We start from the raw sequence: 14443 nt of genomic DNA on the forward strand, positions 1-14443 counted from the left end.
AACTTGACATTGGGCCCACCACGCCAATTTCCTGGGACAGAACCGCACCTGCCACTGCCAACACTACGGGCAGGGGACCGCAGCCACTGATAAAAAGGGCAAAAAAAAAGCAAGAGCAAAAGTAAAAGAAAGAGGGAGAATAAAGAAATACAGACAGAAGTGGACAAACTCTAGGCTCAAGACACGAGCACAAACACTGCTACTTCTCTACCCCAATCTTAGATACAAGGCACATTTTTATCCTGGCGAACAATGGAGCCTGGGGCACTGAATATATTCAAAGGCCGTGTTAGTCAGATTTCTGCTCTCCGATAGAGCCAAGGGTTATGGAACAGACAGGAATGAGTTAAAGCCATGATCCAATTAGGTATCATCTTATTGAATGACAGAAGAAACTCGAAATGTCACTCCTGCTCCCATTTCTTATATTTATTCTTTGATTCCTTCCGGTTACGTTTACTAAAGTCTACAGCGGCAATCTGTCAAGAGTTTTCTACTGCATTATTAGGAAAATAGCGAACCTCCAAATTCAAGATCATTTGTTTGTGGCCATTACTCTCAGTACAACCTGTTGAAATCAGCTAAGTCCATTTCAAAAGCACCAAATCATGCTAAGTCCAGGAAATTCGAGATTTGAATGAGCCACGAACTAAATTATAAGACATTTCCCCAGATAATTACCACAGAAATAGATACAGCATTTCCCAAAGGATAAATGTTGCTGTTTTCTTTTGAAACTGGCAAGATCTGCCACATTTATTAAATGAACAAAAGTTTCCATAGAAATTGTACGTTTAAAACGTTATTTTGGAGGACTCAGTACATTTAATGATTTTTTTTGACTTGGGAAGTTTGGTTAAAATTTAACAAAATTAGCTTCATCAGGTAGTTTAGTAGGTATTTAAAAGTAGTGACCATCAAGGCTCCACATTGGATTTCCAATTTAAAAAGGACTTGTGTTTGTGTTTATGTTAAACCTCAGCCATAGCAATAAGTTATCTATTAGCCTTGGCTCTGCTGTAGCACTCTCACCAGAGTCAGAAGATTCAAGGTCCATTCCACTTGAACACATATTCCAGAAAATCATTTCAGAGCAATAATGAACAAGTTCTGCTTTGTCGGTGGTGCTATCTTTCAGAAATGTTACTTGGAGTCTCTGTCTGCCTGTTCAGTTCGAAGTAAAAGGATTCTACGTCATTTTTCAAAAGAGCAGTGCTAGAGATCTCCATGTGCTCCAACTGTCTTAGCTAACATTTATTCCTTAACCAATGCTGCTGAAAACACAGATGACTCATCTGCCTCAGTGCTGTATGTGGGATTTTGTTGCATGTCACACCTTTTCCTCCATTACAACTGTAGCTATGTTTCAAATATGCTTAAATGGCTGTCAAGTTCTCTGGCTTTATACAAATTTAAAGTTCTTTGCCTTTGATATACCTCAGCTGCCCTGAACTAGAGGGAGGGAAACAAAAATCAAAGCCCAAACACCCCATCCTTAGCAAGTGACCGTGCATGGACATCTGACCACAAATCACAGATAATATCTAAACCTCTCAAACATTCTCTTACTTTACACTTGAGGAATGGGTATTTCACCAAATTGCCAGTTAGTTGAGAATTTTGGGTATCAGGAAAAGAAAAGCTAGTTAGCATTTTACATAATGAAGGGCATTTAACGTTCACAGACATAATTGACAGAAAATGCTAAAGGAATCAAAGTTAAGAAGTTTATATAAAATTGTATTAAACTTTTAGAAGAAAAGAAATGAAAGCCTGTCCAGAATATACAGTTACTGGTCCTGGAGGAATTAATTCTCAAATCAAGGTATATTTTAAGAAAATGTATAGAAGTACAATAGCAGGACTGTACTTCTCAAAAGGTTAAGAAAGGAAACTGAACTCTTTGACAAGTAAGCATGTTATTGAGGTTTCAGTAGTGCATCAAAACTTCAACTTCCTAAAATAAAAATGCGCCTCAAATAACCAGACATTTCCACTGCTGTTCACGTAATGTTAAATTGCACGTTTAAGTTATTACAGATAGGATTTAGAGATTCTACGTTTACAAAAACGTGTTGCTTTGTGAATATGGCATCACATCTGGATCAAGTTGATTAAACTACACTGATTATTTATTTACACAGCCAGTATAAATTAAGTGTAGTGTGATACTTCAGTGATTTTGTTTTAAACGTGACAAACAATTGATTTGGAATACTTAAAGTCACATTTGATCTTACAACACAAACAGGATTACTTATTATCTTATAAATAAGGGTTATATGCATGAAAATGTATTAAGATTCCAAAATACCCATCCAAATGAACCAGTTGAGAACTTTAAATATACATCTTTTCACAGGGCTGCTGCCTATTCAGAAGTCAGACTGCAAGTATGCTTCATGACATTACTGAGCCTGAACATTGCACACCCAAATTGTGTGTTACTGCCATGGTTTTGGGTGTGTATAAATCAGTGGAATCTCAGTCATAATTTAGAATTAAACTAGATTTATTAATGGACCACCTTCCAACATGTCACATGCATAGTGTTGTGTCTAAAGAACACAAACGGGTATGATAAACAGGTACAGTTTAGGAGATACTGAGAAAGCTACCTAGCATCTTTACAAGCAACAAGATTAAATGATTTCAAAACCAATAGCTAAAACAATTTCAAGTTCTGGTAAACATGCCACTCTGACTTTTTCAGCACAAATAGTGGAAGAAACAAGATATAAAAAACTTTACCAATTCAAAGCTGCATTACACCATACTTTTAAAAAACTGCAAACTTTACCATTAATCAAAAGTAAAACAAAGAATATAGGTTAGATTTAGATTTGGAAGCCAATTAACAAAAGCACAACTACCTGAATGCCTCAATATTTTGGAAGTTACCTGTTAGTCATTCAATGATGAGTTTTGATATTCATCACTGTGCAAACTATTAATTACATCTGTTGTCTTGATTTATTTCTAAAAACTTGCAACTGACTGTTACAAGCCTTTGTCCAGAAAAAGAAGAATAAATAGTACTTTGGACTGAAGCGTATTTTGATACCAATCTTGTCGATTGATCTCATCTTGTGTTAAAATACTACAAAACTTGATTTAGTCACTTTGGTGACAAAATGGCAAAGCAATTTGGCTGGAAGTTTATCTTACTCACAGAATCATCTTTAAAACCTAAATGACTCACGGCTGCAATTAAATTAAACCTCCATTTGTCAAGGTGAGACAAGCCAATGAATATCACTTTCACTAATTAAATGCCATTGCAGAAAAGCTGGAATATTTTTAGCTAAACACAAGAACCAACTATTGACAGTAACAAGCTTCAAAGAATGGCTACTACTTCACTAAATTTTGGGGATTAAAAATGTAATAAAATTTGAAGAGTTTAAATTTCAGTGTAGTAGCTGTGGCATAAATCTGAAATAATGGGACTAGGGCTGACAATTTGTATTTTACAGTGCCATAATTTAAAGTACAGTGTAAACTAAATTTAATATTGACTTGAATATTGTCACAATGATCATTAACCAGATAATTCAGATTATATAATTATAAACTAACCATGGCATAAAGAATTGTGGAGAATGCAGTGTTCAATACCAAACTGAAGGACTGACAATAAAACATCAACCTTCGTACTCAGCACAGGAGTCAATGCATGAATTGAATAAAAATTAGAGGAAATGTCTATAAAACACTTTATGGTTAATTAAGGAAGGTGGGCATGGGGGTGGGGTAAATGATAAAAAGTAAAGGATCAGGCTATGAAAACCAACATATGGTGCTGCAATTTGATTATCTTCTTCCTATTCTGCTAAAAAAGGGTTTCCATTTTCAGCATTCCTCGCTTTGGAAATCAGCTTCTGCTGCTTTTTATTATTACACTAAGTGGTTTCTTCTTAAGTTGCCACTTGTAGCCAGAAATGTTGGCAATTATTGAATAATTAACACATTTTTCAAAAGTAGAACACTAGCTACAGAACTTCTCACCAGAATTTATTTTAAAAAGGTTATTAATGACAAGAAGAGGAGTTAACAAACCCACACAGAGCCAAATCAGTCAAATTAATGCATTATATTTCTGATTTAATCCTTCAATTAGTTGTGGGGAACAAACACTGCAAAAATCAAATGACTAAAACTGCTATCAAGTCCTTGGAAAAGAGAACATTGCCAAGTCCCTGAGCAAAAATTAAATATTTGGTTTTAGTAAGCAAACATGAGTTAATTGTGCTTGAGAAGTTATTGGTTACTATGGTCTAGTAGAGTTTTTTTTAAGCTTGATCGCTTAAGGAATTTTTTTTTGTTCAGCCTCTACTAGGACATCATAGTTTGGGATTGGTTAAAAATTACACTCGATTTCACTCTATGGTTGATTGACATAGGTGGTCTTTTCTCATTCTTTGTGTACATGTTCAGATTTTTGTTTAATTTCAAAACACTATTAAATAATTGTGGGATAATGCAGCTTCATAAAAGAACAATTGCCAATTATCAAAACAGGAATTGGACATACTCCGTTCTCGCTATACCTGCTCTTTACTTGAATTAGCCAAGCCAGGTTTCTTCTTCTTTTTAATGGGACTCAATGATTCATCTTGGGGTGAGTGTCCATTTGAGGATGGCTGAGGGCTAAGTTGCTTTCTTTTCAGTCCTGCACGTTCTGCAGAACCAGAGTCTGAAAAAAAAAGCTTCAAATCATTACAAGCCAAGAAAATTTCAGTTATTAGCCCAAGACATCTGAGCCAAGATTAGTGAGATTCATTGTTACTATGGAGGAGTAATTTCAAAAAGAAAAAGATCAAAGTTCTTCTTTTGGCTAAGGTCTTTTGTTTGTGGAGCTCTAATCAAATTTCTATCAATGTCCTATGAATTTTAGTACAAAGTTGAAACATGAAGTCATATAGGGATTCTTAAATTCAGTCCCTTCTTTGAATAAAAACAAGCATTAAAAAACAATCCTCAGAAAGTGTGAACAGTGGCCAAGTCATTCAAGGAACATAGAAGCTTTAATTCTAACTCAGTACTACATATAAAAGTAAGCACTATCTTGCTTGGATATTGCTAACCACGGTCATAGCTTGGAGATGCAACGTCAATTTAATTTTGAGAGTGACAGAAAAGTTTAAGGCGAAGTCACATAAAAGAGAGAAAATAACTGAAATGGCAAAAAAAAGTATAATATACACAGGATTGACTTATAGAAAAGAGATGGGTTTATTTGGGCCTTCTGTTCATAACATCGCACTTACGAAATGGTAATTAGAGTCAGAGATTGAGGGGAAATTTGATGGAGATGTGCAAAATTGTCTCAGATTGATTAACTTGTGTAAAAGAAAATCTATACCCATTAGTTGACAGTATAAAGATTAGTGGATACAGTATTAAAGTTGCGGACAAGAAATGAGAAGAATTTTTCTTTTGTTCACTGAGTGGTATTGACTCAGAACTCATTTCGTAGGAGGGTGGTGGATGCGTAGACAAAGAATGATTTCAAAGCAAAATTGGATGGGTACTGGAGGAAGATCAATATTCAGGGCTTCACTGATACAGCAGGAGACTTGAACACCTCTAAATATATCAAGCATTCACTCAAGCGAACAAGTGACCTCCTTGTGTGTCATTACAGCTCCATGAGTCTATCACACAGCAAACCCAGTAATTTAGCATTATGACACTCATCTCTAGAACTTGGGTCCCAACCTAAAGATAAACTGACAGTTGCGTGGTTTCAAAGTGAACTGGATTGGGAAATCAGTCCGGTTTAGGAGTCCCAACCCGAAACATCAACTTTCCTGCTCCTCTGATGCTGCCTGACCTGCTGTGTTCCTCCAACTCCACACTGTATCGACTCTGGCGAATTCTAAATTCAGTTTCCATTGAATCAAAGATGACAACATAAACCTGCCGAATTCCAAGTAAAATAACAGCTCTCCACTCTCTACGAAGCCCTTCGCACAAACAAAGTAAACAATATTTTAGATTAAAGCACCTTCTTCATAACAATCTCACTGAACAAACACCTGGCTTGGACCAGAGAGAGCACATTTCATCTTGCAAACTAAGCTGCAACAAGATAGCAGCCTCCATCATAAATCCTGGATATCTTAAAACTGAAGACAAAGGAATTGATGTTTAGCCAAAATGGTAAAATCCATTCCCCATAAATATTACTCAGCTTGTAGAGTATCAAATGCAGTTTCACTCCCAAATTAAAAATATTTAAATGGACAATACAAATTCAGTGTTACATTTCCAGTCATTTACAATTGTTTGGCATAATAGCAGGCATAAATGAAAATTATGTAGTAACAGTATAAAACCAGCACCTTTTTGAATCTGGAATATTTAGAGTTAATAGTGAGGTACATGTAAATCATTTCATGGCCAAACTCAAATGCCAGTGACCGAGTACCTAATTACGTTTTCCATTGTTGCAACTTCACTGGTGTAGAACTCGTACAAATCAGCTTTCTATTTCCAGGACCAAAACTTACAGTATGCAGCCTGACTTAGTTTCATGCAGTTAGCACTTCCAGTTTTTGGCTATTAAGCATTTCAATACTACAAGCAGAGAATGCACAAAGAGACGATATGAGATTGCAGGGCGTAGAGCTGGATGAACACAGCAGGCCAAGCAGCATCATAGGAGCAGGAAAGCTGACGTTTCGGGCCTAGACCCTTATTCAGATTGCAACTGACTTCAAATTTGCATTCAATTAGCAAATTAGCCTTGCGTACATTCAGAACTAGAAGGAAAAATGTGACTTAAAAATTAGAGGGCAAAGTATCAAATATTTGAAAGTCTACACATTTGTTTCAAAATGTAATTCAGCATATAAATTAGTGAACTAAATTACTAAAGTGGCCTATTCCCATATTTCAGATATTCCAGACTCATTCTGTGAAATTCAACACAATAGAATGTTAAAGTCATGAAGAGTTTTTTTAAAAATGTGAATTATTCAACCATGGGAGGGTATTGCTGACAAGACTAGCATTCACTGCTGGTCCTTAACTTCCATGGAGGACAGCGTACCTTGATCTCCTGCAATCTACATGGGTTAGGTAAACCACTATGTTGTTATGTAGGGAGCTCAAGGATTTTATCCAGTCATTTTAAGGACTGCAACATACACTTCCAAGCCAGGATGGTTTATGACTTGGTGGAAGATGTATATGGTGGTATTCGCATGTGCATCTCGCCCTTGTTCTTTAGGTCACAAAGGTCATAGGTTTAGAAGCTGTTATTGAAGACGCCTGAGCAAGTTCATTGAGTAGACAATTAATGCTGTGGTGGAGAATTGGGCACCAATTAAGTAAGCCGATTTACTGTGGAAGGCATTGAACTTGAAGTGTTACTGGAGCTGCATGCATCCAGTCTGGACAGAATACTGCATTATCTCCAAACTCTTGTGTCTTGTAGATGCTGAAAGACTTTGGATACTTCGGTGGGGAGTCACCCACCATAAAATCTTCTGACTTGCTCTTGTATTCGCTGGTACAGTTCAGTTTCTGGTCAATGGTGACAGTCCAGGATATTCATGTGGAGGATTTGACTATAGTTCCACTATTAAAATGTCAAGGGGAAGAGACTAGATTCCATTGTGTTTAAAATGGTTGTACTTGACTCTTGTGTAACATAAACATTACAGACCACTTGGTAGTCAAGTCTGAATGTTGTCCCAATTTTGCTGCAACGGGAAATAGACTTCTTCAGAACCTAAGAAACTACACAAAACTGTATATCTTCATCTGAAAATCTTCCTTACAATTTTAGCAGCATATACCTTATTAAATTTGAGACAACAAGGTGCAGAGCTGGATGAACACAGCAGGCCAAGCAGCATCATAGGAGCAGGAAGGCTATTAAATTTACTTGTTTATATCAAATAACAGAGATGGAAATTTTTGACAAACTATTAAACATTCATTTTGTAGCATTCCACAACAGCAGGAAATACAGAAATCATTCAGCAGGGTAGTCAGCATCAAAAACGCCACCTTATCAATTCTTAGTGTACAATCTGCTTATTGTTTCCAGTTTGTTTTTAATTCTAGAAATTGAGCATTGGCAGTTTTTTGCTTGTGTCTTAGAGTATATCGTGGGATAATCAGAGCTTTGTACTATATTAAATACACAACTTCGAAAACATTCTAAATTTACAGTTTGTAGACTTTTGCACTTATACTTAAGATAATAAGACAGAAAGGAATAATCTCACTCAATCAGAGGAGGGGCAATGAGATGATACAGAAGACAGGAATATGCAGATATTAAAAGTTCTTCACGTTGGTCTGACCAAAGCTGAGAAATCTTGTTCACAGAATCGAAATTCAGATTAACTTCATATATTACCTTTTAAGGTGCATGTGGTCGCAAGGAACGTCACAGGAGCAAATATCAAACAAGATTTAACAGAGTGAAACAAGGAGACATTGAACAACAGCATGGTAGGTTTAAAAGAATGGGTGAAGAGTGGGAGACAGAGTCCTAGGGCTATGGACATAGACAGTTGGAGGAAGACTGTAAATGGTGGATTCATAAAAATTGCAAACCGTGCAGGGATGAAATGGAAATAGCACTAAGACTTCAAAGGGTTTTAAAAAAAAACTGAAACACAGGAATTTACAGGTTGGAAGGAAGCCATTCAGACCATTGTGTCTGCACTGGCTGACAAGTAGCCTGATCTCACTTTGCAGTTCTTGGTCCAGAGCTCAGTAGGTAATAGCACTTCAAGTGCAAATCAATTACGTTTTGAAATGATGATCATTTCTCCCTCTAACCATTTTATCAGTGAGTTGCAGATCCCCACTATCCTCTGAGTGAAAATTACCAGTCTTTACCTCGCTAGGGAGGGGCAAGGCCATGAAGGAGCTTGAAAAAGATGAGAATTCTAAAGCTAGAATATACATAAAAACAACAGTCACATGTATAATCCATGGGCAATGACTTTACATAAATCGATAACTTCAATAGCATGGAGTCAACTCATCATTTTCAGATAATTTGTCTGTCACTGTAGATAGGAGAAGATAGCCACAAGATAGAAAGATTTTCTTTCACCCACCTCTTGATCTGGTTGATATCTCCATGTCCTCTTCCTCTTCCTCTTCCTCCTCTTCTTCCTGCTCCTGTTTCGGCGGGTCCTCAGCCAAACTACACAAAGAAATAAATGAACTGCCTGGTAATGAATATTGCAGAAAATCATACAGCAGCAATATAAAAATCAGAAAGCCATTTAGCTCTGTGGAACTTGTCTCTTTCCCCACCCTGTAAATTTTCTCTCCAACTTTTGATCTAATTCCTTTTTGAATACCATAATTGAATCTGCCTCCAACTCACATACAGTATATTCAAGATATTAACCACTTACCACTGTGATGAAACAAAAGTGTATGAATTATATCATTTTTGGAATTTGGATTTTAAAATAGATTCAGGTGGGTGTGGGTTACTTCTGCAAAGGGCTGCATAGCTAATTCTCTATTCCATGCAAATTTACTACTCTCAACACCACAGAAATATCGAAAAATAGGAGCAGGAATAGGCCATTCAGCCCTTCAAGTCTGCTCCACCACACAACACGATTATGGCTCATCATCCATGGACTTTTACCTAATGAAGTAGCCTTTTGTACAGTACCTCATTAAATGTCATTTGGAAAAACAAATATATTAAATTCACTGCTTCCTCTTTATCTATCCTGCTTGTTACCTCCGCAAAGAATACCAATAAATTTGTCAAGCATGATTTCCCCTTCATGAAATCATACTGACATTGTTTGATAAGATTTTGTATGTCTAAATGTTCTGCTATTATACCCTTTATAATACATGCTGACATTCTCCCCAAAGAGAGCTGTTATGCTACCTAGCCTATAGTTAAATTAAAGCAAAATATTTCACATTTACAGCATCAGCAAAAAAAAAAGCAGGAAAAAAGCTAGAGAAACTCAGCAGGTCTGACAGCATCTATGAAGAGAGAAAGAATGTAACATTTTAAGTCCAATTATTATTAGCAGTTATTTTATTTCTTTTCCCTTTTTGAGTAAGAGTGTTGTTAGTCAACTGTTTTCTAATCCTTCAGGATTTTTCCAGAATCGAAGGATTCTTGGAAGATCATTACCTGCGTATCCACTATCTGTGTAGTTATTTCCTTTAATATCTGGGATACAATCCATCAGATCCAGAAGATTTATCAGACTAGCCCTATTAATTTTCCTACTATTTCATCTTTAGTGTTTTTGGGATACTAAATCGGGTTTTCTATTGTGAAGACTGACGCAAAGTATTCAACTCCTGTTCTATTTCCTGATTCCCCATTATCATTTTGTCAGCCCTGTCCTGTAAGGGGCTTACGTTTACTTTGGCTTCTCTCTTTCATTTTATATATTTCAAGAAGCTCTCACCACCCTTTTTTAAAATTCTACTGGTTTACCCTCAAACTTTATTTTCTCCTTTTTTGATGGCTTTTAAAACATGCCCAATCCACTGGCTTACTACAAAACTTTGCCAAATTATGTTTTTTTTCCCCCCAATTTGATGCCATCCCTAACTTCCTTAGTTAACAATGGTACGTTCATCCCTGCTCTAGAACTTTTCTTGCAAGTCACAATTTTGTTCAATGCTTACCATTATTCATCAACTGCTTTTTTTCTACTAAACTCAATTCCCAGTCCAATTCTGCCAACGTTGCCCTCATTCCTTTGTAATTACTTTTATTTAAAAAGTTTAGCTCAGTTGTTCAGTAGAGCACATATGTAATCAAATTTCAGACAGATGTGAAAGAAAGGCAGCTATAGTAAGGGAATACCAACTTCCAACATTAACTGGCGTAGTCATAGTGTGAAAGTGTTAGAGGGAGCAGAATTCTTAAAATGCATCAAGGAGATCTTTTTGAAGACATACGTAGAAGGCCCAAGAACAAAAGAGGGGTTAGACTTAATTTTAGGTGATGAGGCTAAGCAAGTAGTTGAAATATCAGTAGGGAGAACATTGTGCAGGAGTGATCATAATTCTGTTAGTTCAAGATCGTATGGAAAAGGCCAAGAATGAGGAAATGAAATTTCTAAACTGGGTGGGGATGAAGACCAATTTTAATAAGACCAGGTATGGGTTGGCCAGACTTAACTGTGACAGATACTTTTAGGTAAACCTGTATCAGGGAAGTAGAACACATTCAAAAAGGAAATAGCTTAGAGTACAGTGCCAACATGTTCCAATAAAGATAAAAGGATGGGACCAACAAATCCAGGGATATACAAGATTGGATAAAGAGAAAAAGGGAAGCTTATGACAGATACAGAGGGCTGAAAACAGAAGCCCTACAGGAGTAAATTTGTGCAAGGGAAACTTTGCAGGGTCAATAGGGCTGTTCCTGCCATTGTCATTTCCGGTGCCGAGATTGATTCCAAGTGATCTGTCTGGCTTCATTTCTTTGAGACTTGGTAATGATTGGTACAACCGAACGACTTGCTAAGCCATTTCAGAGGGAAACTGAGAATCCACCACATTGCTGTGGGTTTGGAGTCACATGTAGGCCAGACCACGTGAGGATAGCAGATTTCCTTCCCTGAAGGACATTAGTGAACCAGAGGAGTTTTTCTGACAATTAACAATGGTTTCATGGTCATCAGTAGATCCTTAATTACAGACATTGAATACAATAAAAACAAATTCTGCCATGGTGGGATTCGAACCTGGGTCCCAGGGCATTATCTGGGTCTCTGGATTAATAGTCTAGCAATAATATCACTACCAGTGCCTTCCCCCAGAATGAGAAAAGGAAGTAAATAGCAGGGGAGTTCGCATTAATTTTCAATACCTCTCTGGCCACAGGAGAGATGCCAGAGAACTGGAGGACAGCCAATGTGGTACCATTATTCAAGAAGGCAGCAAGGAATAAATCAGGATACTACAGGTCAATCACTATAATGTCATGGTGGGGAAACTATTTGGAGTAGTTCAGAGGGACGGAATTAAATCTGCACTTGAAGAGGCAAGTGTTAAGCAAGAACAGCAAGCATGGTTTTGTTAAGGGGAGGTTATGTCTGACCAACTTTCAGATGTGACCGGTTATGTAAATGACAGCAATGCATTCAACAGTCTATTTGGACTTCAGTAAGGCTTTTGACAAGGTCCCACATGGCAAACTGATTGTGAAGATAAGAGTCCATGGGATCCAAGGAAATTTGGCTACTTGAATCTAGAATTGGCTGAATGGAAGCAAGCAGAGGGTGACTGTTGAGAGGTGTAATTGTGACTGGAGGCCTATATCCAGTGGAGTTCTCCAGGGATCAGTGTTGCGGCCCTTGATGTTTGTGGGGTATGCAAAATCAGTTTAGATTGGAATGTAGAATGGCTGATCAGTAAATTTGATTGTGGGGTGAGGGTGAAGGGGTGTAAACAGTAAGGAGGCTAGCCTTAGATTACAGGACAATATAGATGGGCTGATCAGTGGCAAATGGAGTTCAATCTGGATAAGCGCGAGGTGATGCACTTGGGCAGGACAAACAAGGCAAGATAATACATATGAACAGTAGGAGCCTGGGAAGCAAAGAGGCTCAGAGGTAGATCGGTGTGCATGTACACTAGTCCCTTAAGGCAGTAGGAGAGGTAGATAAAGTGATTAAGACGACATATAGAACACTTGCTTTTATTAGCCAAGGCAGAGAGTTTAAGAGCAGTGAAATTATGCTGTAACTGTATAACATGTTCATTAAACCACAGTTAAAATATTGTGCACTTCTGGAATCCACATTATAGCAGGGTGTGCCTGCAATGGAGAGGGTGCAAAAGAGATTTTCCAGTATGTTGGCTGGACTGGAGAGTTTCAGTTATGAGGAAAGATTAGACAAACTGAAGTGGTTTTCCTTAGAGAAAAGAGGAGAGGAGACTGAATGGGGGGGGACATGATCAAGATGTTTCAAAGTATGATGGGCATAGACAGGAAGAAACTTTTCCCTATGGTGGAGGGATCAAAAACCAGGGGCATAGATTGGAGGTAAGGGGCAGGTGGTTTCAAAGAGATGCAAAGAGAAGTCTTTTCACCCAGAGGGAGGTAGGAATCTAGAACTCACTGCTGTAAGGGTGATAGAGGCAGAAGCCATCATAACAGTCGAAGAAGATTTTCGATGTATGCTTGCGATGCCAAGGCATGCAAGGCTTCAGGCAACAGGCTGAAAAATGGGATTAGAATAGTTAAGTGAATCTTTTTGACAATGCAGACTCAACAGGCCAAGCCTTTTCCTGTGCTGTAGATCTAAATGGCTCCACAACCCAAGTTTTACTCTCAAAAGGGAATGGTAAACTCTACCATGTCTGGTCACCGATTCCTACAGGGAACTTTTACTCTGGGATGACTTATTAAACCTGCCTTATTACTCATCATCAGATCCAAAATCGTCTGATCCCTGCTGAAATCCATAACATGGTTCTAGGAAACTGTGGAGTACAGCTGGCTCATGGCTACCAGTTACTTTCTCTCCTATAGTATTGCTACTCTTGCTGGGCAAATGGACTACTCCCACCAGTTTCTTCTGCCTCATTTCTTTTAATCCCAATCCACATGGATTTGAAAATTTCTGAATCAAAATTAGTTCTGTTGTCATAATTATTCAGTCTTATACTTACAAAGCCATCTTATCACCCTTTCCAGCTTGTCTGTCATTTTGACAGGTCATATACTCCTGTATATTTAGTTTGCAGATTTGATTTTTTTTAATAACCATGTCTCAGTAGTTGCTTTAAGATCATACCCATTAACCTCTATTCATGCCATTAATTCATTTATTTTACTCTGAATACTACATGCAGTGAAGAGCCAATAAATTTTGCCTTATCATTTTTCCCCTATTAACCCTATTTGCTGCTGTTTTTCTATATTTGTACACTTTGTCCCTTCCTGTCCACTCTGGATGTAATCCCTGCAAACTGCCATATCATTTTGCTTTGTAAATCTTTGTATCTTCGCACCCCTCACCCCGAACTCTTCACTTGTGCTTCTCCAATCTATCGTCATAATCAAAGTCTCTTATTCCCAGAATGAATCTCAAATCTTTTCTGAACACCTTCCAATCCTTTACATCATTACTAAATCATAGCATCCAGTATTGGATGCAAATATTTCAGTTGAGGTCAAACCAGTCTGTTTAGTGTAATATTAAAATCTGATTTAAAAATCATTTCAATCGAAGGAGGGTATGCGAGGAAGTTTATTCTTTATTTTAGGCCCCTTTTCCAAATCCACTTGACTTAGTGCCTCTAACAAAGAGGCTCACATTGGGCCTACTCCAATAAACAATATTCCCACCATGATTAGAACCTACAGCTTCTTCGCTCCTTCCCCAAAAAAGGCTGTCAACTTCTCTTCATTCAGACTCCAACAAAAGCTAACACTTCGCATAATCACTGTCTTACATTT

General features: G+C 37.5%; 1 protein-coding gene across 1 annotated transcript in view; it reads right to left on the reverse strand.

The window, feature by feature from the left end:
* The window catches only part of LOC109927927 (protein kinase C-binding protein 1-like), a 222528-nt gene that overhangs the window by 189069 nt on the left and 19016 nt on the right, over positions 1-14443 (reverse strand). The window contains exons 2-3 of the mRNA XM_048608543.1: positions 9090-9178; positions 4551-4696 (exon numbers count right to left, since the gene is read on the reverse strand). Coding sequence (XP_048464500.1) covers positions 4551-4696; positions 9090-9178 — 235 coding nt within the window. The remainder of the gene's footprint in view (positions 1-4550; positions 4697-9089; positions 9179-14443) is intronic.

Source organism: Rhincodon typus, chromosome 19 (assembly GCF_021869965.1).
Source record: "Rhincodon typus isolate 14 chromosome 19, sRhiTyp1.1, whole genome shotgun sequence".
Classification (NCBI taxonomy): Eukaryota; Metazoa; Chordata; class Chondrichthyes; order Orectolobiformes; family Rhincodontidae; genus Rhincodon; species Rhincodon typus.